The 25,496-nt window shown below is 37.8% G+C and overlaps 5 protein-coding genes across 7 annotated transcripts; 4 read left to right on the forward strand and 1 right to left on the reverse strand.

Moving 5' to 3' along the window:
- Window positions 1-55: 55 nt before the first annotated feature.
- On the forward strand, window positions 56-3,378 carry LOC137936093 (1,4-dihydroxy-2-naphthoyl-CoA synthase, peroxisomal). The gene is made up of 9 exons (XM_068780638.1): window positions 56-367; window positions 529-651; window positions 889-990; window positions 1,674-1,712; window positions 1,813-1,911; window positions 2,084-2,131; window positions 2,638-2,733; window positions 2,810-2,932; window positions 3,010-3,378. Exons 1-9 carry the CDS (start codon window positions 110-112, stop codon window positions 3,124-3,126), a joined length of 1,005 nt encoding a protein of 334 aa, XP_068636739.1. The 5' UTR covers window positions 56-109; the 3' UTR covers window positions 3,127-3,378.
- Window positions 3,379-3,780: 402 nt separating this feature from the next.
- LOC137936148 (ADP-ribosylation factor 2-like) lies at window positions 3,781-9,252 on the forward strand. Its single transcript, XM_068780706.1, has 7 exons — window positions 3,781-3,915; window positions 5,038-5,197; window positions 6,615-6,685; window positions 7,006-7,125; window positions 8,262-8,380; window positions 8,497-8,578; window positions 9,045-9,252. Exons 2-7 carry the CDS (start codon window positions 5,050-5,052, stop codon window positions 9,048-9,050), a joined length of 546 nt encoding a protein of 181 aa, XP_068636807.1. The 5' UTR covers window positions 3,781-3,915; window positions 5,038-5,049; the 3' UTR covers window positions 9,051-9,252.
- A 1,230-nt stretch (window positions 9,253-10,482) lies between these two features.
- Window positions 10,483-12,108, forward strand: LOC137937072 (iron-sulfur cluster assembly protein 1-like). Its single transcript, XM_068782115.1, has 3 exons — window positions 10,483-10,928; window positions 11,577-11,631; window positions 11,787-12,108. Exons 1-3 carry the CDS (start codon window positions 10,655-10,657, stop codon window positions 11,932-11,934), a joined length of 477 nt encoding a protein of 158 aa, XP_068638216.1. The 5' UTR covers window positions 10,483-10,654; the 3' UTR covers window positions 11,935-12,108.
- Window positions 12,109-14,089: 1,981 nt separating this feature from the next.
- On the forward strand, window positions 14,090-21,907 carry LOC137936098 (shaggy-related protein kinase epsilon-like). Of its 3 annotated transcripts, XM_068780645.1 has the most exons (14): window positions 14,090-14,284; window positions 15,672-15,772; window positions 15,887-15,979; window positions 16,055-16,114; window positions 16,208-16,480; window positions 16,998-17,072; window positions 17,156-17,212; window positions 18,899-19,039; window positions 19,155-19,205; window positions 19,289-19,384; window positions 19,478-19,561; window positions 19,747-19,849; window positions 20,302-20,413; window positions 21,435-21,907. In XM_068780645.1, the coding sequence occupies exons 1-13, from the start codon at window positions 14,251-14,253 to the stop codon at window positions 20,385-20,387; spliced, it is 1,254 nt and encodes a 417-aa protein (XP_068636746.1). In that variant the 5' UTR covers window positions 14,090-14,250; the 3' UTR covers window positions 20,388-20,413; window positions 21,435-21,907. The 3 variants fall into 3 exon arrangements, with proteins under 3 accessions (XP_068636746.1, XP_068636745.1, XP_068636747.1); XM_068780644.1 differs by lacking the exon at window positions 21,435-21,907 and having other exon boundaries at window positions 20,302-20,651; XM_068780646.1 differs by lacking the exon at window positions 21,435-21,907 and having other exon boundaries at window positions 14,094-14,284; window positions 20,305-20,651.
- On the reverse strand, window positions 20,799-23,927 carry LOC137936097 (probable polygalacturonase At1g80170). The gene is made up of 9 exons (XM_068780643.1): window positions 23,648-23,927; window positions 23,407-23,535; window positions 22,658-22,828; window positions 22,514-22,534; window positions 22,181-22,388; window positions 21,877-21,958; window positions 21,671-21,779; window positions 21,404-21,520; window positions 20,799-21,279 (listed from the first exon to the last, which is right to left on the reverse strand). Exons 1-9 carry the CDS (start codon window positions 23,897-23,899, stop codon window positions 20,977-20,979), a joined length of 1,392 nt encoding a protein of 463 aa, XP_068636744.1. The 5' UTR covers window positions 23,900-23,927; the 3' UTR covers window positions 20,799-20,976.
- Between the last annotated feature and the right edge of the window lie 1,569 nt (window positions 23,928-25,496).

Below are 25,496 nucleotides of genomic sequence, written 5' to 3' on the forward strand. Positions count from 1 at the left end.
GTATTCGGTGGTCATCCCTACTTGAAACACGTGTCTTGAGACGGGCGTTCGACGAGATAAGTTAATCCTCTCAGGCGGAGCAACCGGAGTCGCCAATACAAGAAGCTTCATGGCGGAAATCTCGGATAAAGAGAGGGAAATCGTGAGCAGAAGGATCAATGCACTCTCGAATCACCTGATGCCCCGCATTACTCTCCCTTCTCATCATACGATTTCTCTTTGGAATACTTCAACCAAAGACAGTTATCACCGCGTTCATGGAGAAGTTCCGACACACGAAGCTACTTGGAGAAGTGCTTGCGATGAGTCGGAGAAAGAGTACACAGACATTATATATGAGAAAGCTGTCGGTGATAGGATTGCCAAGGTATGCCTTTGATTCTAGGATTTATGCGAACGCAAGTTATGACTTTAATTTCGGAGCCTCTGTTCCAATGTGAGGAGACCGTTCACTTTCTTATTGCTTCATTGGTTAATAGGCTTTGAATCGAGTTTTTAGTCTAGCTTCCGTGTATGTTGCGCTTTCAGATTACCATCAATCGGCCGGAGAGAAGAAATGCATTTCGGCCACAGACGGTGAAGGAGCTAATGCGTGCATTCAATGATGCCAGGGATGATAGTTCAATTGGAGTAATCATCCTCACGGGAAAGGTACTTCGCCTCTGTTCAGCATAATCGAGACCTTGTCTGAAGGTTTCAGTTAGTTCGTTGAAGAGCTTTTGTCATTCGTTTTTTGGAGTTCTAGAATTGTAGAACGGCAAGTTTCTATTCTGATTTCTGTAGAAGACGGAGTTATTTGGAAGGAATCTTAGTGGAAATTGTAATGTTCTTCGTTGAAATAGGTTGAATAAACTGAAAATTAACCACAGCTGGAATATGTTTTGACAGGGATCCAAGGCATTTTGTAGTGGTGGTGACCAATCACTGAGAACCGCCGATGGATACGCCGATCATGAAAATTTTGGTCGGCTTAATGTTTTAGATCTGCAGGTTTGGTTCTGATACCCCTAGCTCTTTGAAGACTGGTTAAAATTTTATTTTCCTACTTGCTTCCTTTGAGCATGTTGCGTGGTTATGTTTTGTTTACGAGACTAGTGCATATCATTCAAGGTATTGAGTAGCCTGAAATAGTTCAAGACACTCCATTTACTCCCATACAGTCCTCAACCTTTTGTTGAAGGAGATTCTTATCAATGACGGATTTGTCAAAAGCTTCAAAAGATTCGGGATCCATCCCCCGAGGGAACCGGACATGATAATTTGTCATCATCCGGCTCGAGCAAGAGTCTAAGGAAAAACTGGATCCATAAAAAATCTATATGTGATCCACACATTTATGACTCTACATAAAAAAAGATTTTTAGGATTCCATTTTTCCGAGTTGCAACTAGCCATTACAAGGAATTCAGTTCTTACAGGTAAATGCTCAATACCCAAGTGGGCTTGCAAATTTGATCATTATTATTCCAAAAAATAGTTAATGATTAAATTCTCCTTTTCACTAACTATTTTTGGGAATAATAATGGTCAAATTCTCGTTTTATTTATTTTTCTTTTTTGGGGTTCCAAACAATCCCTAAGTATCACTTGGTAGTTTAGAAGACCCGCTGCTCCTAGTAGAAGAGACATAGTGATGTTCGTTATTTATTTGTACTTTGTTTGACTTCATACAGGTGCAAATACGTCGCCTTCCCAAGCCAGTAATAGCAATGGTAATTGGTAAACCCTTCTTTTGCTCGTGTTAGATTGTTTCGGTATCCATGTTCCTGTAACAATTATGCTCATGATTCATGAATGCTTATGGATGAGCAGGTCGCGGGTTATGCTGTAGGAGGGGGACATGTATTACACATGGTTTGTGACCTGACAATCGCCGCTGATAATGCTATATTCGGCCAAACAGGTCCAAAGGTGCTCATATGTTCGTTGTTCTCTCTTGTTGGAGCTGATTGATTGCTTAGCTGAAACATTGACAGTTTATTCCTGTAGAGCTCTTATTAACCCTTCTCTAAAGACTAGTCGTCTGCACCAAAAATGTTCGTGCTCATTGTGTGCTGATTTGGACATTGATTTCTATTTGCAGGTTGGAAGCTTTGATGCAGGTTATGGAAGTTCCATCATGTCCCGATTGGTAAGCAGCGAGTGGGATTTTTCATTTATCCATATTAGTTTCTTGTCTGGGTAACAGAAATATTAAATTCTTTTTCCTGATACTACTGTTTTAAACCGATATCGATTTTTTAAAGGAAAAGAGAAATTTTTTACGTTGTTTTAGCCGCTAACATTGTCAACTTTATTTCATCTGTATAGAATTGGAACGTAGATTAATTTGCCATTCATTTCATTGATCAGGTATTCAGTATTTATAGAATTACAACAGAGTCTGTAGCTTTTACAACTATTCAGCTATCGATCTGCTTTATTCATTTTGATAAACTGACAGGAAAATCCAGAAGTAAACTAAAAATCTGAAAGTAAGTTGGCCCTTGAACTATGAGACGAAGTTGTTACTTTAACTGATATAAAACTATTTCGTTAAATTCTTTTGGACGATTGACATGTCCTACATCCTGAGAGATCACTCTTTCTTCTCTGCAAATCTCTTCAGAGTATTTACTCTTACCTCTTGGTTATCAGGTGGGGCCTAAAAAAGCCCGTGAAATGTGGTTCCTCTCAAGGTTCTACACATCTGCTGAAGCAGAAAGAATGGGACTAGTAAATTCTGTGGTTCCCGTAAGTGATTTATGCAAAATAACAAGCCTTTGTGTCTACTCCGCCTCAACTAATTCATCTTTTGTCTGTGATGCAGCTAGAAAAACTCGAGCAAGAGACACTGAAATGGTGCCGAGAGATTCTACGAAACAGCCCAACTGCCATTCGGGTGCTGAAAGCTTCATTGAATGCAGTAGATGACGGCCACGCAGGTCTTCAGGTACCGCCTAAAACGATGAAGCTGATTTCCATCCTCACTTAACTGGACATTGCTTAAGAAATTCACTATCTTCACAGGAGTTGGGAGGTAATGCGACTCTGATATTTTACGGTACAGAAGAGGGTAACGAGGGGAGGACGGCATTTATGGAACGTAGACGCCCGGATTTCTCGAAATTTCCTCCACGACCTTAACGATTGTTCCCTTGCAATCTTTCCTGCAATTATTCGAGCTCCTTATCACTGTCCGAGCAAAGAATCAGAAACAACTAAGTGCTAATGGAAGCTTTGGTGATCGAAATGGCTGACTCGGGTTCTTGATGTTGCTAAGTTAATCAAGTTGGGTTTTATAATCTTAGTTTTGATTAATCAAGCATATGGTATTATCTTTTTCTAAAAGCAGACTAAGATTTAAAGTTCCCTTCCCCAAATAAGAGTAAATGACTTCCTTCCCATAGATAATATTATTTTTGGGTTATATTTAATTATTAAATAAAAGCAATTAACTTTATTTTAAGTATATTAAAAAACAGAGATTCTAATGGTATTAAACACAAACATCTTGACTAATTTTTTCATAGTTTCTAATGGTGGTATAAGCGCAAGAGAGTTAGTTTAAGTAAATTTTTCTATGAGAAAATAAATCAGAAGGAAAATAATTTTCCCGTTGGCCGTAATGATCCCTTATAATTTGGCAAATTTACAGGGGTATATGGGTAATAGGCTAAAAACTAAGGGTACGTAGATATTTACGGTATACCGATGTTTATTATTAAGTATTAGTCCTTACCTATTTTTGAGGAGAGCGATTCGTGGGCGGATGCAGCACGACGCCTGGTCCGGAGGTGGTCTACTGTTATTTTTCACACGACTAAAGGGTAGTCTGGTACTTCGATTTCCTTTTTATCACGAATTGTTACCCCATTTATGCTGGTGAAATATCAGCTCTCTTAGGCTTCCATTCTCTCTGCTCCGAAGTCCGAGGTACTCGTTGTCTTCTTCTATCTTCCTTTTCTTTCTGTTAGATTTCATCGTTTTCGTGTCTTCTCTTGTTGTTATTATAATATGTTTAAGTCCTTTGGTTGGGGTTTTTATAATTGTGGCCTTGTAATAGCTATTTTATGTATTTTCCTAGGGTTTTTGAACATTAGCTTATTTCTTTGGAGCAGATTTCGAATTTTAAGTCGATAGCGCTTATTGCTTAAACGATATAGTTTTGGAAACTAAAAACCTTCTACTGGATGTGTCGTTCATCGGATCGATTTGATCCGTGTTAAATTGTGCCTTTCTAATTGATTTTGTTGCGTGGCGCTGTTGAATTTGTTGCTTTTTTTTTTTAATCTCTTTCGGTAATGCAAACTTGAGGTTTTTCCGTTTAGGCTTGAAAGTATTGTGCAAAATTTTTCTTCGTTCGTTAAGCCATTGGATTTGGTTCTGTTTATTCACCTTTAAAAAGATGTCTACTTTATAAAAAAAAAAAAAAAAACCTTTAAAAAGATGTCTATCTATTTGTGGATCTTGGTGATATTTTTGTTTTCGTCTTAGAGGTCCATGCTTTTGTTGTTTGAAAGTTCTTATAATTATTTAAATCTGTAACGAGATCGTGTTGATCTGTACTTTGAATTTTTCTGCAAGAGAAATTTGATGATATTCTTTGTGAAGGTCAACACTTTTTCTAGGTGGTATAGCTCAATGTTGAACGTGGATCAGAATCCAAAGTTTGTTAGATCGTTCATTTTTTTTACCTTGATTTACCATGTCATGATTTGTTGCTTGTGGTTTCTCATATGCTGCACTTGTGCAAAACTCTTCATGATTTCCACTTCTTATAGCCTTGTTAATTAGTCATAATTATCATAATTTGTGTATATGATTTATTTAAGACATCTGTATTATGTATATCAGTTTTTATTCAACGGACTATGTTTTCCAGAAAACTAAAAAAAAAAAGTGTCAAAGTGGAAGCTGAGCAGTTCTGGATCTTATTGTTCTAGTCATTTATCAGTTTTATGGTGCCTTTGTTATTACTAGGTTTTATTTTGATATTCCAGTTTTTTTAGGTTCAGTCTTATATAGTTTTTCTACCTCCCTTGGTGTATATTTCAGCCAGTAACAAAGATGGGGTTGACTTTCACAAAGCTTTTTAGCCGGCTTTTTGCAAAGAAAGAGATGCGCATTCTGATGGTTGGTCTTGATGCCGCTGGTAAGACTACCATCTTGTACAAGCTTAAGCTGGGAGAGATTGTCACCACGATCCCCACCATTGGTAAGTATATTATGTGAGATTACATTCTGTAGGAGAAAGTAGATGTGAGAGAAAAATAAGTATAAGTACATCATAGGGATTAAGTGGGCTATTGCTTGTGATGATTGTTGCATATAATTGAATTTCAGTTAATTTCCTGCTTAAGGATGATGTATTCATCTTTCTATTGATGCACTACATTTTTCTGGTAGAGCTGCCTATGTAGCTATATGTCCTTTTTTGCTGACAGAAGAATTCATCTGCTGGTTCTGATTAACTATGTGAACATAATTGTAGAATTCTTCAAAATTTTAAGTGCATTTTTGTCCTCCTCTTATCTTCTTATTTAAAATTTGTCTGACAATCAATATTTTTGTGTTTTGGATTATCATCACTGTAGTCATGATCAGTGATGTGATCCATATAAACTTTCAATTTATTTATTATTTTTATTTTTACTGGGATACCATTGTTTATTCTGTCCGGACAATCATTCTGGCGCCCAGATTGGTCTTCAAATTATTGAAATGTAACTACTTGGACTTTGTACTTAGATTATTATTATTATTTTTAAATCATGCATTTCTTGAATATACCGGTTGGTAGTTTCACCTTTGCTGCTGATAATGCCATGTCATCAACTTGGAGGCTGAAGTAGAGAGGAAATATTTCAAGAATCATCCCTTGCAGTGATCAGCAGACATCAGAGTTTATAATTCAATTTAAATAGATTTATTGCAGTCATTTCAAATCATGATGGAGACTTAAGGGAAAACGGCGTTGTCCAAAGAATGCATCTTTTGGTTTTCTGAAAATTTCAAGTTACGTATATTGGCAGTGAATGGGCCAATGAATCAAAGACATATTATCTTTTTTTTTTTTTTTTCCATGTTTTTTGACTATCAGATCCCCTTAACTTGAGAGGGACTGTCCAAAAATATCACATATAGGAATTTTTTAGGACAATATTGAATTCTTAAACACGTAATGAAGTTATCAGCCTGAATTGCTACTAAGATGAATTGCATGCACTGCACCGTTATGAGCTGTTTGCATGACTTTGGTTGGCCTTGCAATATATAAATCACCTGAGCAGTTATCTTCACCTGAAAAATATGTCTGCTGCCTGATAAGCACATAAAATATAAATATCACAACAAAAACTGTCATCTTGTGCACTACTAATTCTAGATAAAAGGTACATTGAGATGCCATATACATTTCTGTTTATTTTCTATGATTTTTGGAGGACTGATTGCCGTATATTTTGTTGATTTAGTTCCATAGAGAGCTATAGATAATAAAATTTTGGAAATATAGCAATTATATTACATTTGTCATCCCGTTTGTGTGGAAATTAAATGGGTTGCAATATTTTTTTTATTTTGTTTTGGTTGCCTGCAAATGCCCTACTTAAATGCATATATCATCTCTACAGGATTTAATGTGGAGACTGTAGAATATAAGAATATCAGTTTCACTGTGTGGGATGTCGGTGGCCAAGACAAGGTGATATATGTTTTTTTTTTCATTTATATCTTATTCTAACTTGTTTTTTTGGCATTAATCATTTTGTGAATTTGTAACTTGAATAAGAACACATATATTTGCTGTTTGAGTTCTGGCTAATTGTCTTTTTTCTCTGGGGGTTATAATTTTGTAAGCTAGTCCCTTTCAAGTTTGTGGGAAGGCCACCCTCCGGGTCACTGTACCATGTCTTTATTTTGATACCATACAAGTTTTTGGCATTTGGTGTTTTAGTTTTTGTCATGTTCAGAAATCTTGCAATAGATAAGTTAATGATGAGGCCCATTTTAATACTTCTGCAGATTCGACCTTTGTGGAGACATTACTTCCAAAACACCCAGGGTCTTATATTTGTTGTTGATAGCAATGACAGGGATCGTGTTGTTGAAGCTAGAGATGAGTTGCATAGAATGTTGAATGAGGTATTTCTTTTTCTTTCTTTTTGTTTTTTTGAATGTGGTATGCAGGTGTGGCATCTAATTCTGGGTATTGTATTTTGTTGTAGCTTGCAATGCTGGTATTTGTTAACCTCCTAAAGCTGGCATGTATATATGTGTCAGTTTCGTTGAAATCCTTGTAGATAGCGGTATCATCATGTCAGCTATGCATAGTCTAACTAATGAAGCAAAAAGCACTGCTTTTAGAATGCTTGTTGATGCAATTTGTTTATATCACTGGAACTAGGAAAAGTGTATACTTATTTACTTATGGTTGCATTCTTCATGATGGCTGTCCATGGGATTTTACTATTAATGAGGGGCATTATATTTTGATTATAATGAATATTCCTGTGGCATCATTATCTGTTTAGGTTCATGAGGATGGATCATCTCTTATGAGGTTATGTAATAATGCTGCCTATCTGGTCCGGAACCAATATTTGCAGTATTACCAGTAAATTGTTAGATATTGGATGATATTGGATGATATAGGTGAGATTGTAGGGATGCTAATTTATGGGAGTTTATCTCCTAATGCATAGTGGTAAAGATCGAATATTTGGGTTGTCATTAGATTATCCTATACTGACTGATACATCTAACTGTTGCAGCTCCTATTCTGTATCTTGTAATTTCTATGATTCAGAGCTTGAGGTTCTCTTTTCTGCCTGAATCAGTCTATTAAAAATTCAAATCAATTTCATGTGTAGACTTGATGTGACAAATATATGCTTCTGCATCTGGTGACAACATATTGAATGCTTTGCATGGGTCTTTTACCTTTTCTTCCTGTCTGATTAACTTCCCTTTGTGGCCAACATAAGGAAGAAAAGATATAAAATGGGTGAGGATTAAAGGGTGAACCAAAATTTCCATTCATTTAGTTCTTAATAGTCACAGATGTCCCAATCATCTGCTACCAGTTTGGTTTATGTGAAGAAATAAAAAGAAAATGTACCAAAAAGTCTATGATTGGCTTCCATGTTATCCTAACTAAATAATGAGTTTCTATGAGTAGAGTATATGCTGTTCCTGTTCCTCGATCCATGTTTAGTTCATCGACACCTCACTTTAATTCAGTTGAATTGCTGTCAGACTTATTTATGTTGTCATGCCAGGATGAGCTGCGAGATGCAGTGCTGCTTGTTTTTGCTAACAAGCAAGATCTTCCAAATGCAATGAATGCTGCAGAGATAACAGACAAGCTTGGTCTTCACTCCCTTCGTCAACGCCACTGGTGCATATTTGGATTTTAACTACTAACCCCTCTTAATTGCTCTTTATTTTAATCCATTTTAATGCGAGTCCTCACTTCCAATCTTTTGACTTCCCCCTCCTGCATCGGTCTTTCAGGTACATCCAGAGCACATGTGCAACTTCGGGGGAGGGTCTATATGAGGGTCTGGATTGGCTCTCTAACAACATTGCAAACAAGGCAAGTGTATACCCATCAGCTTTTAGAATAATGGGTTCATGTCAAAATGAGAGTTCCCATACTGAGTTGGTGGGTATAAGTGTCATTGGTTTTACGTAACAAAAGAGGAAATTATAATATTTATCCTGATAGGGCATGTATCCAACAACCGAATTGCCTTGGTGAATGTCATTTAAATTTTGTAAACTAGCAAATGGACCTTTGCTATTTAATAAAGCTTCTGATGTGCAAAGAATTAGAAAAATGATAAAATCCTCTCAACATTAAGATCCTTAAGTTGCCGTATAATTGTCATTTTTAGGATCTTTATCATATTTTTGTAGCTGTATTCTGCCTTTTTTAATTATTGTTTTGCCAAAACGAAGATTTCAGTTTGGAATTTTTATTTATTTTTAATGTCCTATCTATTTATAAGTAAATGCTTATTTGCTTTGTTTGTTGTTTTTTTCTAAATTCTGTTGAGCAGGTCTAAAGACTTGCGGAGGCTGGTTTTTGGTGGATGCAGGGGGGTAAATATTATCTTTGTTTTCCATTTTGGGGTTGAGGTGTTTACGGTTTTCAAGGAATTAGAGGGCCTTCCTCTTTTCACCGTTATAACTGGTAACGCATTACTGTATTAATCAGAAAGCATAATATAACAATGTTGTCTGGTAATGTTGAGGGGGTTGTTGCAAGGGAATGTTGCCGTCTCATTTGATTTTTTAGAAAAAAATGTCTGGCCTGTGCGTGGGGGCTGCTTGTCTATGGTTGGGCTTTTTTTGGCATTATGCATCAGCATTTGGATTGTGGTGGTTGTGCCATTGTGCAAATTAATTTTCGGTATGTAGATACGAAGCAATTGCCGTTTTGACGAAGGTATTGGTGCCATTCGATGCCGTTACTCGGAATGTGAAAATGTCGATATAATGTTTTATATACTGTATAGTTATGTGATATGTATTATATAGTTACTTTTATTCTTTTAACGATTACGATACCGAGTCAAGTAGATAAGATCTGATACTGATAACGTTTAACGCCCTGTACTTGTATTGTAAGGATCTGGTGCAATATTGACACAGCGATTAGCAATGGCAGCCCTTTTTTTTTTTTTTTTTTTTCTTAACTGAAGGAAAATGCGATTTAAATTCTTAGGGATTGGGTTGCCGATTGTCTAGTTTGAGCATTAGCTTAAGAATTAGCTGATACTTCCATAATTTTTTGGGATAGCACATTTTACATTTTAGTGGATCGATATCTCGCGAATTTTCCTCATTTAAACTAGTAAACTTTTCATATGGATTTGATACACCTTTTTATACATTTTATCTCTAAAAATTAAAGAACATGGATACTCTTCAAATTGAGCATCCTAAATATGAATTCAGGTCCACGTAAGTATGGATACAACACGGTGTAGCGACATTGAGTTATTTAATATAACTTATATGATTTATTCTTATACGGCACACATATATAGAGGTGTGAATTATTTAATCGAGGACTCAAAATATGTGTCTATATATATATATATATATATATATATATATCTATTATTTTGTTAATAGTTAGTCTATCTAATGAGCTGAATAAAATAATTCTGTTTCAACCAAAAATATATAATATAATAAGGTCCTCCTAATATAAGTACGTAAAAATTATAATAATATGAGAAAGGTATTAATTGATTCTATTTTTTTAATAAACTTGTTGACAATAAAATGGATAATAGATAAAATTAACACCTCTATATATTAAATCATGTTCAAAATCAGAAAATATCTCATCGTATACGGTAGAGATAGTGAGAACCGAGTAGTGCCCCCGACCGACTCGGCCAACCCCTGACACGTGGGGACTCGTGTCGAGATTACCTATTTCCTTCTTTTCAGGGGTAGCCTATTTATATAAGACAACTACATGACTATCAACAGGTTATTGTTATCAGCACCGCCTTCCAGCGTCACTGGTTAAGATTGAACGGAAGAATTCCTCAATTGGGAAAGGCTTGGATTATTGAAGAGAATCAAGGAGCCGAGCAAACCCTAGATCCCGTTTCTTCTGATTGTGTTTTCTTCATTAGAGAAGATTGACAAGATGCTGAGCATCGGAGGCAGGAGAATCCTAGCGTTGGGGCAACGAACGACCGCCCGTCTCTACCACGAGCGCGTGGTCGATCACTTTGACAACCCTCGAAACGTCGGAGCCTTTGACAAGAATGATCCCTCGGTCGGGACGGGCCTCGTCGGAGCGCCCGCTTGTGGAGATGTCATGAAGCTGCAGATTAAAGTGGATGAGGCCTCTGGTAACATCGTCGACGCTTGCTTCAAGACCTTCGGTTGCGGATCCGCCATAGCATCTTCCTCTGTTGGTATATTCTCGATTCTTTTAGAGCTAGTTAGTCCGTAACGGCTATCTATATTTTATAACAGTTGCAAGTTTTTGTTTGTTTACTGCCGCAAAATTATTGTTTTTTAAATACACTTTGCTGTAGCTTTTGGTGTTTTTATTGCTCCTAGGATTTCTGTGATTTCCGTTCTATTTGATCAATAATTTGATTTGAGGGTGTTCTTTGGGCGGTTTGGGGTTTACCTATTCTCTGTAAACATAGTCTAGGTGTCTTTACCTAATTGATATAACTTGATACTGAGAAAAAAAAACATTTTTACTTGATGATTAGGGATTTCCAATGCTTTTAGATGTTGTTCTATGAATTCCAAGGATGATTTTCATCCTTTGTGAGATTATAACTAGTGAATTTCTAATTCATGGTTATGCCCAAATCCTTTTCGTTGCTTAATATAACATATATCTGTTTTTCTGGTTTCCGTGACTTCTGTTGTTGGATGATATTAGTGTAAAATACAAGTATTTTATCAGTTTATTCTGTTCATCCTCCTCCATCATTTGTAGTCTCGCTATCTTGTTGGATTGGGCTTTTGAGTTGCTGCCTTTAGTGATTGCTTTATAATCCTGTGGTTTGTATGATAATTAAATGATGTCTCATTTTGATTTGCAGCTACTGAATGGGTGAAGGGAAAGGCTATGGAGGAAGTATTGACTATCAGAAACACGTATGTTGTATTTTTTTAATGTATTCTGTTTTTCAAAAAACTAGAACATATGTCATCTCTTATCGTCAATTGATTTATTCAAATGCTCTCTGATATGGCCACAGGGTGCACACTGCAGACGGTTCTTATGCTTGTGTCTCTTATGATTTTTGCAGAGAAATAGCTAAACATCTTTCGCTTCCTCCCGTAAAACTCCACTGCAGTATGCTCGCTGAAGATGCAATCAAGGCAGCAGTCAAAGACTACGAGGAGAAGAAGGCCAAATTGTCAGTGGCCAATACTGAGAAAGCTGCAGATGCTTGAGTGACGATGCAAGTGAAGCATCTTCTTATACAAAGAGTGTAAATGAGCCATGTGAAGTCCAACGTTGTGGTGTTCTATTTCTTTTCTTCTGTATATTTATTTGGCAGTTACGAAGTTAATATTAATATTAATATTTTAAAAATTATAATCCAATGATGTCACTCAGGTCAATTGGTAATGGAATCGCCTGATCTGCATTAAACCCCATTTAGTTACTTTTAATATTTAATATTTTTTGTTAAATATTAAATGAAGAGCGGTGTGGCTACTCTTGCCTTGGGCTGCCGCCTTGCCCGAGTCTTGTGAAGTTGATCTTTGTTCGAACTGAGCCGATTTCCAAACAGTTCGAATTCTGATTGGTTCCGGCACGGTTCAGTTCAACGCATCCCCATCTGAGTCGATTTCGAGATTAGGGTTTTATTTGTTTAGTTATGACCGAGTCTCGTTCATGAGTTCGGGAGTTCATTAACTTAAATGATTATTTAGGGCCTTCTGTGATGTTGGAGTCTGCCGAAAACTCTCTCAATTCTATAGTCCTCTTTCTCTCATCCTATCTTTTTAGCAAATCAATAGAGTCGGAATTTCCCCCATTAGGTCGTTCATTCGACGATGTGGCAGAGACGACACAGGGCAGGGGTGGGGGGAAGTCTGGCGCGGTGCGACACCGACGAGAACCGGTGGAGATGATCGGCGGAGTTGACGACAGGTGACATCAACGGCGGGAAGGTTTGACAGTGGCAGCGAAGGCACAAGGTCTCGCAGGTCCTGGGGGTGGAGGTAGACCCAACCCGGGGGGCTAGGGTTCAAGAAGCCACCATGAAATTGTTCCACCGGAGGAGTAATTGCAGCAAAATTTATTTTTTACAGGCATTGCAAGCCACCGACGGGGCGATAAAGAGGTTCTGTTTTTCGGGTAGAGGGAGCTGGTCGTGAGACGGGGATCATGACGAAGAGGAATGTGGGGCAAATGTGGTCACTTACAGTACTGATATCGACGGATTTGCCAAGGCTGGGAGATTGGGTGAAGCTTTAAATTTGTTCAAGAAAATGAAGTATGAAGGGATTGGACTGGACAGGCTCTGGGGTGTTTGTGCAGGAATAAATAAATATGTTGTTACCTATCATCAATGAAGGGTGGGTAAAGCGGTGTTTTTTTCGAGTACAAGGAGCATTATTCTTTGAAAGTTTCATCTCAGTTTTCTTGTAAGTGAGAATTGTGTTACCAGATTCATGTGTTCACTGATGTTTTTCTAATTTGTTGAGATAGTATTTTTCATGTAGAAAACCAGAAGTCCTGAGGCAATTTGCGTGAGCAGCAACATTTAATTTTTTTCAATTAATGTCTTCCTTATCACTAGCAAAGCCATGACAACATAAATATATAGGTAGCCCTAATTAGTAACAATGAATCCTCATTTTGGCCATGTACCCAGAATCCATCTGCCACGCCTGGCATCTCCTGCTGCCATCTGCCTCTCGTCGTTATCTCCACAGACAGAAGTACGCAGTTTACCACACGTCACCTGATCTCAGATCTCCTCCTCTCTCCTCTGCGGCATCAGACGAACTCATCAGTCGTCAATCAGCTCCTCACTTCCCTGCCAATGCCTTCACTTTATTGGACATCGCCATTCGCTCCCGCTTTATAGCTTTGACTGTGTCTCTGATTAGATTTTTCTCAAAGTGTTCGTAAATGGTGATATGGAGACGAACAGCGGAGGAAGGACCTCGGGAAATCTGGAAGAGAGCTCTGAGGAGGCTCTTTGTGGAGCCCTTTTGGAATCGACGGTTAGGATCTCCTGGTGTTCGTGGCTTAGAGGGGTCGACGTGGCATTGGAAAGCGACTTGCCCTATAAATTTAATTTATTAGGACATTATTGCCCTCCTTTACTGCGTAGAGTGTGTGAATAATTTCGTCTTTTCAGTCGAGGAGAAAATCACCGCGACTGCGGCTCGACTCTTTTTGGTTTACACAGATGGAGACGTCAGCGCCAAATGTAAGAGTCAGTAAGTCCACTGAAAAAAGAATTGTTGTTTGCTACGTGGCGTCAGCCGAGCTGTCGAGATCACTTCCTGCCTCCGGACGTCAAAGCCACCTGCCAATCGGATTTAATATGTCTTCTCGAATCCGACCTGCTCGAGCAGTGAGCATTAAACAAGGAAAAAGAGAGCTTTCGGACTACGAGTTGATGGTCAAAGCCTGGATGAAGGATCGCTGCGAGGAAGAAGGCGGAGTTTGTTTATGTTGGTGCTCTACTTGTTCTGGATTTTCTCTTTGGCCGAGTTGGAATTTGTAGGCGCTCCTTTTCCTCTGTAATGGTGCCAACTGCACAAAAATTTCCTATTCCAGGTACTGTTTTTCGTTTTTTCCTTTTTATTCATTGTTGCCTTACTTTTGTTTCTTCCTTTTCGTTTCTTTTCTTTCGTTGTTTTGTTTGTGCGCATTATTTGTGGAGTCTGTTGTGTTCAAGTAATCCTGTATTAGTTTCCGCATTTTCTTTGATGTGGTCGATTATGTGCATAAACGTTTTTGTGATGGACACTAGCGTGGTGACTTCTTTTTTCTGTTTCATTTTGGCTTACTTCCTCTCGGTACGTTTCTTACTTGTTTTCTCTTTATGTTAGCGACAAATCTAATTGAAGGTTGAGCTGCTTGATTTCAGCTGTATACACTTCTCTGCTGAATTTTGGATTTCAACAGAAGGACTTGATGTTGATGAGTTGTCAATTGTTTTTATTTCTGTTCGAAGAATTTTGGTTAGTACCTGGGTGTATTTTAGCTATGTGGAATAGGTCAACCTTAAGGAAATAAGTAGTATTTATGGCTGCTGACAGATTTCGTTATTTGAAGATCGTTGTTTAATATCGGACCTGACAGCTGGTTAGTGATTGGTATTTGCCGAGCCTCAGTAATATTACGTTGCAGCCCAAGAAACTGAAGTAGAGCACGGAAAGAAACTATTAAGAGCCAGAGGTGTTGTGAATACGGCATTGGACATAGCTGCACTTACAATCATTAAAGCACTACTTGTACAACAAAATCTTATTGCATGAGTTTGGGATACAGAAAATTCAACATTATCTCTTCATTGAAGTCTGAAATGCGGAGTATCTAATGCTTAGTGGTTGAAATGGTTTCCTTCATATCGCATGTTGTATATGGTTTGCGGACTTGCATGCCATAAGGACCAAAATCAATGTCTGGTCTTTGAAATGGATGGCGATCAATGATCAATTCTTTGATTAGAGGTTGATGTGTTTGCATGAGAAACAGGGGTACTTGAAGGAGGTATTGCAGTAAATTGGTGATCGTCACTGCAACACAGAAATTGAGAAAATGAAGTTGAGATAGTCCTTTCTTAATTGCTTGGATGAGTCTGAGAACTACTGATTTGCAGTTTAAGCAGATAGTGAAGTAAAATGTGAATGTCTCAAAATGTTTCTAGTATCCGTTATGACAACTTCGTGTGCTTAGCAAACTGCATTTCTCCAATAATTCTAATGTCGATACCCACTGTAAGAATTTTCTTATGGAGGAACTCAACTGGCTGATTATTGATGCAGGATATGATATTTGTCGGCTTCAAATGCAGCTAATTGATCTCATTTAGTACTTTTTTGGATTTTTTGTATAGTTTCCTGTACAAGTTAGATTATTAATTTTGTTATTGAGACTATGAGGCTGTGGTCTCTGAAGAACTGTGTGTCTGGCCTTTTAAAAGTTATGGCTTCTGCAGGTATGGCGCCTCCTTCAACAATTGTAAAGACTGGTGGAAGTATGATGTCTGTTGATAAGTTGCCAGAGGAAATTAATGAGATGAAGATTAGGGATGATAAGGTTGGAGATGCTTATATTTTTACTGAATCCTTTCCTTTGGTTTTTGGTAATAAAATATTTACCTGTGTACTACACTGTTCCTTTTCTATTTTAAGTGTTGTATTGATTGGTTAGGAAATGGAAGCTACGGTTGTGGATGGAAATGGTACAGAGACAGGGCATATAATTGTGACAACAATTGGTGGGAGAAATGGTGAACCCAAGCAGGTAAATGTTTTCTAGATGGTTTTGATTTTGCAATATTGTGGCATGCCTTCTGAATAATCCCTGCTCATACCTCAGACTATAAGTTACATGGCAGAGCGTGTGGTGGGACATGGTTCATTTGGTATTGTGTTTCAGGTAACTAATAGTATTTTTTATGTGTATTCTATTTGAAACATTATTAAGCTATCATGTAATCGTTGAGGCTTCCCCCTTGTCTTCATATTACAGGCCAAGTGCTTAGAAACAGGAGAAACAGTTGCAATCAAGAAGGTTTTGCAGGATAAGAGGTATAAAAATCGAGAGTTGCAAACAATGCGCCTTCTTGATCACCCCAATGTGGTATCCCTGAAACATTGCTTCTTTTCAACAACCGAGAAGGATGAACTATATCTCAACTTAGTTCTTGAGTATGTACCTGAGACGGTTTACCGTGTAGGGAAACACTATAGCAGAGCAAATCAGAGGATGCCTATAATATATGTTAAACTTTATACTTATCAGGTTTGTAACCTTTTATATGTGGGTGCTCTTCTTTTGTTAATCATTGGAAAGAATAAATTTCATTTTGAACGGGTGATGACTTTGTCAAGGAGATCCAACCAATATAGAAGTACAACAGCATTGTTCATGTGGAATGCTAGTTGAGGTTATTGCATGGTTCATATTTGTCTTTTCAGTTCATTCTAAATTTAGTGGTATTTCTTGTATTTAAATATATTTATTTATAAATTGCATGTCCCATTCTTATCTTTTCCATCTTGCGAGTCATCTGATTAATTGCTTCAGTGCAGAGTGTCTTGTGTATGAGATACCTTAAAGTAAACATTACTGGCTCTCATACCCAGATAAATCAATTAAAGCCATGGGTGTTTTGTAGGTTACCTGTATTTACTACAGATAACACTGCAACCCTGGGAAGTAAAAAAACTGAAAGAAGAGACTTCTATTAAAAAATTTAAATTACATTCATTGTATTGGGATACTAGGAATTTATCCAAGTGCTGATCTATATTGGCAGATCTGTAGAGCTTTAGCATATATCCATGGCGGTGTTGGAGTTTGTCATAGAGACATAAAGCCTCAGAATCTCTTGGTTTGTATTATATATTTTCTTAGATTTGTGGCTACTTATTTATCATTCGTTGGTGCCCCTTCTTAGTCATCCATTTGTTTCAGGTGAATCCTCATACTCACCAGCTCAAACTATGTGATTTTGGAAGTGCGAAAGTTCTGGTAGGTTTCTGATTGAAGTTGTTAGCTTTTCTCCATATATAGAATCAAAAAATGATTTATATCTTGAGGTACCTTAAATTTTCTTATGTGGAATTGTAGTCTCAGAGATTAGTGATTCTCATGTCTGTCTGATTGAATATTCTGAGATCATTTACACTTATCGCATTTTCTCTGTTTTTTTTTTTTTTTTTTAGTTTCAATCCTTAAAAAACATGGCTTAGTATCCAGCAGTCAAGGTTCTTCCTTCAATTCAATGTGTCAGTTTATTTAGGCACACCAACTTGTGTATGTCACTGTTGATCAATGAATACTAATTTTTATACACGTCTTGGAGTTTTGATTGCAAATCAGGTACGTTTATATTGTCTTTGAACCAGTGGTCTGTAATTTAAGATCCTTATATGAGCTTGGACACCTATGCAAGCATCTGCCAAGGTTCCATTGTTAGGAATTAGACGCCCTAATTTAATACTAACGAGAGCAATAAAAATCGTAGAAAAAGAAATAAGCACAAAAAACACAAGATTTATACAGGTTCACCTCAAGGTGAATCTACGTTCTGTCTTCCGCCGCTGTAATATTTCACTATGATGATGTAGTTTATAAGAGAAATCACTCATACTCATGTTTTTCTCTAACCTCTCTCAGCCGCAACTAATGATTCTCCTCTGATGCGGCGCTCCCAAATATAAAGAGAAAACTTGGGCAACCAACTCTGCGTAAGGCGTTAATTAGGCTCCACAACTTAACATCCATTTGATTGATTCTATGTGATTAATATGGTGTCAGGTACAAAATTAACTGATTAGACATTGAGTATAAATTTGTTTAACTGAGCCAAATGAGCTTTTGGTTCCCTGGTTTCTTAACGTGAGGTCTTAGGTTCAGGTCTCCGGTTTTGGGTTTACTGTGCTTTTTGTTTTTGGAAAACCTCCTCTCCCTAGTCTTTCGATATCCTCAGCTGTTTTTATATTTTGACTTTTGAACCTGCTGGTCAACCTCTGGCATCTCATTTTTGTGATATTTGCCTGGTTTATTTGATTTTGGATGGAAAAAATTGCAAGGGCATGCCTTTGTTGATGCTTTCCATGTTGTGTCAAATCGATTGGCGAATAGTATGAAAATTCAAAATCGACTGGTAAGAGAAATGATGACGGCTTGAAGTTCATAATGAAGGCTGTTGGTGATAGTTGTCTAGTTTGTTGAAAAATCTTAAAAAAGTTGTCTGGGCATGATTTTGAAGAGTACAGTTTTTTAGTGACTAGAGGAGTTTCATGGATGTATAATGGTTCTACTGGTAAAAGTTTTGTCTGAAAAGATTATTGTATATTATATTGTTTCTATGATGTTCGGCTTAGTTTAAATGTAGTTGATATGTTCTCTTGTAACTGTACATCTATGAGGCCATAAAGAATATTATTGCTGAGTAAACTTTGTAGGTTACTTAGTGTGTAGAATTAAATTAAATCGATTTCTGAATACATGAGCCATTTTTTCATGTTTTCCTCTGGTAAATATTATTTTAGAGAGTCCTAAAACTAACTTAAAGATGCATGGAATCCTGCATTGCTAAAAAACTGGGCAGATGTCTGGTGCGTATTTTTTGATTTCATGTGTTTTGTCTTATTTCCTACATGATTTTTTTATTGCATAATTTGATAAATTCATTCTGCTGTTTGACAATAGGTGAAGGGTGAGCCAAATATATCATATATTTGCTCTCGTTATTATCGGGCTCCTGAACTCATATTTGGGGCAACAGAGTATACCACAGCAATTGACATATGGTCTGTAGGTTGTGTCCTGGCTGAATTGCTCCTTGGACAGGTATACGACTTGCTAGATACTAGAAGAAAATTTTTCTAAAGATGTCAGCCGAAGTGAGAAACATTTTCTAAAGAATTCATATTTCTTGTTCTTCTCATGTGAAACATTGTGGTAGCCGCTTTTTCCTGGAGAGAGTGGTGTGGACCAACTTGTAGAGATCATCAAGGTGGACTTTCTGAACACCTTGAACAAAAACAGAATGCTTCTGTCAACTAAACCACTTATGATTTTATATATTGTATACTCCAGGTTCTTGGAACACCTACTCGAGAGGAAATAAAGTGCATGAATCCCAATTACACGGAATTCAAGTTCCCACAAATCAAGGCCCATCCATGGCACAAAGTTAGCTCTTGATATCATTGATGCATGTTTCGACTATGTATTCATATTTAAGATTAGAGAAAGTATTAAGCCCTAAAATTTCTTGTTCCTCAGATATTTCATAAACGCATGCCTCCAGAAGCTGTAGATCTTGTCTCAAGACTTCTTCAATACTCCCCAAATCTGCGGTGCACTGCTGTGAGTAGTTTATTTTCATCCCCTTGTTAAGCAAATGTTTTTCTTTCACTTACACTGGTCTCATTTTTCTGTAGATGGTTCCTTTATATTGTGGTTCGTTTGTCTTTTGTTATTTTCATTTTCATGCCATTATATTTAAGTGGGTTTTTTTTCAGTTGTCATTCATTGTTCTCTCTGACTTGCAGTTAGAAGCATTGGTTCATCCGTTTTTCGATGAACTCCGTGACTCAAATACGCGGCTTCCTAATGGCCGGCCCTTGCCTCCCCTCTTCAACTTTAAGCCTCAAGGTCTGTTACAGTCTCTAGCTAAATTCTGTAGCTTATGGAAGTCATACTTTTCATTGTTTTCTCTTGCTAACAAGTTGCTTGTGGCAAGTGAATAGTTTGCTGTTGGGTTTGAGCCCCAACTTACTGAATGTTTTTGCTAGTGGCTAGTGAGTGGAGGTGGCTTGTATTGTTGTTTTCTTTTAGTAAAACTTTTGCCTTTCAGGAAAAAAAAAACTATTTTGGAGTTTTTAAGATGTTATATACCCATTGATTTGTCTCAACTGTCATTGCTAAGAAGTACTCATAAAAATTAATTTGTTTATGGCTACTTTGACCATATTTGGCCTTTGATGTAATGCTAGTTACGCTCCATGCTTAGAATTTCACATTTATTGGCACTACAAAAAGGTCTATTACTGTTCTTTTAAGAAGCCGGTTATAGCATTTGGTTGAATATGTTGGTCTCTTATTAGCAGAATTAAAAGGTGCATCCCTTGAGCTACTAGCAAAGCTAATCCCAGAGCATGCACGGAAGCAGTGCCCCTTCCTTGGCTTCTAAGTTCATTGCACATCCACGAAACAAAGGTATGCCAAAGTGGTCATACCAGTTGTATCAATGTCTTGTTTACGTACCTTGTATCATGAAGACTTCTTGGCTTATTATTTTCATGTACCCAGCTGCGGGTACTTCAAGACCTTAAACCTGTTATTGTATTATTGTATTTGTCCTCTGAATTATTTGTTTCATCCAGCCAGTGATGATACAAAAACATTAAAGATTAGACACTGAAGCACATGAATGCAAATGCGTGCAAAATTTCCATATGGAGGGCTCATATCTTTAGAAGGTTACTGAAAATATATCAGAAAAAATCCAAAACAATTTTATTGACCTCATAGTAGTATACATTCGTAAGTATTAAGTTTTTCATCAACAAAATGAAATACTAGAGAAACAAACTCCTTTTTCACTATGCTTCTAGATGTCTTTATAATCCTTTTGTAAGTTTATGACTATTGCCAATTCTTTCATCCATCTGGGATTTTGAACCTGCTCCCCTTGGATCTCTCTCACATGGCTCATTAAGCAATACATCTCTCTGCCTTACAGTCAGTTATAGTGGTTGTGGCAACATATACTTCTTCAGTTAAAGCTCTGTGTGAACTGGGTCCCAATTCTCTGTTTGCACATTGACATTTGCCGTCTCACAACGGGAGTTCTTGTCATTGCCTAGGCAATCTGCTGCAGGCTGTACAGTCCCATAGTTGAACCCAGTGGCGCAGTTGCAGTAGGTTTCTGCCTTGCCATTCTCAGTTTCTAGGTTGATGTTAGACAATACAATGTTGCTGCAGGGGACAGCGTCACTGCATGCAAATTTCATAGCCTTTGGAGTTTTTGAAGTTCCACTTATGTTTCTATACATCACCTGGCTTATCTTCACTGCTGATGTCTAATGAGCAAAGGAAAATGTTTAACTAGTTATGTGTTGAAATTGGCTTAGTTTTTCTTGGAGAGTGGATAAAAACATGAGAAATATTGTAGGCTCCTGTTTAATTCAGTCAAAGATTGCATACCTGGTTTTGACAACTAGCTGGTGAATCACAGTAAAATTGGTCAATGATGATTGGATTGGCAACATTGATCATCCTCACATTTTCAAAGCGTACTGCACGAACATAGCCAGAGCCTCCCTGTTTGGAAAAGTTCATGTAGAGTATGAAATTGGTTGAGTTGTTCACTGCCTATGTGAACTATTCACTATGGCTAAGCTAGCTTGTTTCAATGGAGATTGTTCAGTGGGAGGATGGCCGATTTGGCTGTGTTGGAGATGGAAGTCTTACCTGCCAGGTCTTAATCCTCACACCATTTGTAGTTTCCTGGAGAGTAGCAGTGTCCAGAACGATATTCGTCACTGTAGCTGTTGTCTTGTCCTGGCCAAGGCTCCCAATGCTAATCCATGTGAAACAGGACGAGCACAAGTTGTAAGTTGTTGTTTTATTGATCTTCTGGTATCTGTGTAATTACAATTTATACAAGATGCTCTTACCTGATTCCATGACCTGGTCCGCAATATATTTTCTTCATTTTTAAGTTTGAGGTACCATTAACAATGGAGATGCAATCATCCCCTGAAAACCAGAAGAGCAAGGTGAGTAATTCAGTCTCGTCAAAGATGTGTCAAATATGACTAGTGTAGGTAAAATTTTGCCGAATTTATATCAAGTCGATCAAAGTCCATTTTAGTCACACTTCATTTATGGTTTTAAAAATTGAAAGGTATTTTAGATGAAATCTTTCTCGAGTTCAATGGCATTGACAGGTTGCAAGATTGTTAAAAAGTCGAAACAAACCTGTCCCTATCTTGGAATTCTCGACGACAACGTCAGTGGAGTCGCTTATATGAATTCCATCAGTGTTTGGGCTGTCTTGTGGTGCGTCAATTCGGACAGCAGATACACGTACAGCTCTAGATCTAGCAATTGTGAAGTGTATTTGCTGGCTATCCTTGAAGTTGAGGTTCCTCACCCTCACGGCAGAGCTCGAGTCAATCGTGAATGCCTGCATTTAAAACATAAGAATGCATTTCAAAACGTACCACCTCTTGGTTTCCTCGTCGAAAAAACAAAAGCGGAGTACTGGACTTGCTTCCGTTATGTCACTTCAGATTGAAAGAGTGAACTCACCGTCGGAGCAGATCTACACGGCTGTCGAGACAAAAATAGACGAGAGATATCAGCACTTAACAGTTAACGAACCATGTGGGTAAGTAGAATTTGTTTCTGGAGAGTGAAGATTGTCTCCGGAGTTGGTTATAGAAAAGAACTTACATTTGCTTTGTTCTTCTTGCAAGATGAGGACCACCACTTGCTGCCTGAGCCGTTCAGAGTCCCTCCACCTTGGAAACTAACCCCTTGTAATTTGGTAAAATAGAGCCAAACTCTTGGGTTTTTTGGGTCCCAGGAATCAGGTTCACCAGGCGCTATGATGGTTCCAGATATCTGTTCCAAAGGACAACTTCATTACGACAATCTCTGTGTTGTGCAGTTATTTTCCTTTATTCGTCAAAGGTGAGCAATATCCAACACCAATCACTACATATTTTATAATTTTTAGCATAAATCATGGATTACATATTTTATAATTTTTAGCATAAATCATGGATTAATAAGTAGAAAGATGTTGAATCTATTAGTTGAAAAAAAAAAACTTCCGAAATTAGTTATTTTGAGATAGGTTTTAGACCTAACTTCACATACATCATAGGGGCATCAGAACAGGTATTTATATGAGAATGAGTGTTAAGGAATAGTCCCACATAGATTAGTGGCTATAAAAATCTTAAGTTTATTAGTTAAGAAAAAGGTTCCTTAAATTATTAGTTATTTTGGGAAGAGTTTTGACCCAACTTCACAGAAAACCTACAAAAATAAATTTGAAACATATGGGTGATACACTGATTTACATTATCGACTGAATGTGGCAAAAGGTCCATAACCTACTAATGAAGCAGCACATCATTATTATGGGATAGAAAAGGAGCAAGGCATTGAAGCTAAAGTTTGAGCAATAAGATTACCTGAATGATTAACCTCTCAGCGCAAGGCCCCTTGAATCTGGTTGCGTTAACCACATATTCCCGACCCTCTGGCACTAGTAGTACTGATTTTGCAGTAGAGCAAGCTTCAGCCCACGCGTTCACGAAGGCCTTTCAGTTACACAGCATACCCGAAACAATAAGAGAATGAAACGAAGCCTTGAGACTTGAGTTTCAGGGAAAAACAAAGAGAGAGCCAAAATAGTGACCATTAGAGACTTACCCGAGTATCATCTGCAACACCATCACCCACTGCTCCAAATCCATCCACATTCACAACAGTTCTTCCGCTATGCTCACTTCCCAGAGTCGGAAAGAATTCGAACACTTCGTCGTCCTCTTCCCATTCTTCCTCTGATTCGTCCCAGTGTTGGTCATCAAAATCAGGTGTGAAAATGTCGTCAATGAAGGTGCTTCCCTCGACTCCATGCAATGTGAGAAGTAGAACAACAAGGGAAACGCACAGCACCTTCATTTTTCTTAAGGTATGCTTGTTATCTTGTTATTCGACGCTCTTGCACGGTCTTAACTGTAAATCAGCAGCCCAAGTAGATTTTGCTTTATAATAGGTGTGTCCTCAGTAGATTAGCAGTGAATTTTCGCGAGACATATGGCTTGGCTTTGAAGTAGATGAAAGAGCGAAGTGGGTTTTTTAGCTTTCTCCCCTTTCATGTGTAGGCTTTAAGTTCAAGTAAATCTTCTCTTTTGAAGGTTTTTGCTTTACTCTTCTTCTTCCCCATTGGAGAGGCGGTCTGCTTCAGTTCACTGCATGGTGGGAAATGGATTCTCAGCGTATTCTTTGCTTTACTCTTCCACAAGAGAGAGAGCTGCACTTTGACTGCGTTGTTGAGAAATGGTTTCTGTGGCTTGTCTTACACTGCATTTTGGGACATTTTTCGTCTTTCATGGTGGGTAGACATGTTTACGCAATTGCTGGCAGAACTCATATAATCCACTCTGGAACAAATGAAGCCAACAATATGCCCAGACCGAGGCTCTGTTCCGGTTGACAGAAATATAATCGAGGCCAAGCTACCAAGTTCTTTAACAGCGTTTATTTTCCATTTAAAAAAGAAACAAAATCCCCCATGGATCCCACCTCGATGTCGTGAGGATATTCTTAACAGTATATAACCCAAACGCTTCCTATAATTAGGAATCATATCAGGTCAGTATAGACAGGAATTTAAGAGGAACTTAATTCTGGATGGATCCCTCCTGCAAGTAACACCGTAGAATTTTGGTAAAATCTTTCTTTTTATTTAATTTATTTCATCTATTTACATCTGTATTTATATACAAATATTACAGTTATAAGTAATTCTGGTCTCTCGGACCATCTCCGAAGTTGGTGTTAAGGAGGACTTCTTCCTCTGTTTTTATGTATACGGAAGAAGTTGTCCTCTAGAGGATCTCACGCTAATAGTTCCTCTCAAGTTGGTGCATGTACATCTCTAAAGCCCAACTTGCCAAGTGAGTTGTAAAAGTTCTTGCTGCATACTACTTTTGTAAGTATGTATGCCAACTAGTCTTCAAATTTAACAAACGGGAATTGAATTATTTTGGCTTCAAAGGTTTTTCTTCGTAGTTGGATATGGTCTAGGCCATATATCCGTTCTTCTTGAGTTCTCTATCGGGTTCGATCGGCGGAAGTCTATTTTATGCTAGCGGCCCTTGAGATTATTGTAGAAATTTTCAAGATAGTCACCAGTGTCACATGTCGTCGGAGATCATATACATAGGAGGTGTCATTGCCACCAATATATGTAGTAGTAATGTTGGTGGTCTGGGTTAGGGCCGAAGCTTTGCTCAAGGCTTCAGTCATTCTCGTGGTCAACTCGACCACGAGTAGAGGAGATCGAAGGAGATTGTCGTTCAAATACCCCAGCTTGTCTTTGCCTGAGATATACATCTAGACAACTTGGGATACGTCCGAGTCTACTCCGAGTTGAGTCCGGTTTGAATCTAGTCCGAGTCAAACTGCTTCTGATAAAAGTTGTGTTGAACTTTTATTCAATGCGATCCACATGTCCGCCCACAAAGACAGACTTGCTTCTATCAAATTTCAAACA

This window comes from Aristolochia californica, unplaced genomic scaffold, assembly GCF_029961685.1.
Source record: "Aristolochia californica isolate CCGP_79_NKW_82.1479 unplaced genomic scaffold, dmAriCali1.0.hap1 SCAF_7, whole genome shotgun sequence".
In the NCBI taxonomy this organism is placed as follows: Eukaryota; Viridiplantae; Streptophyta; class Magnoliopsida; order Piperales; family Aristolochiaceae; genus Aristolochia; species Aristolochia californica.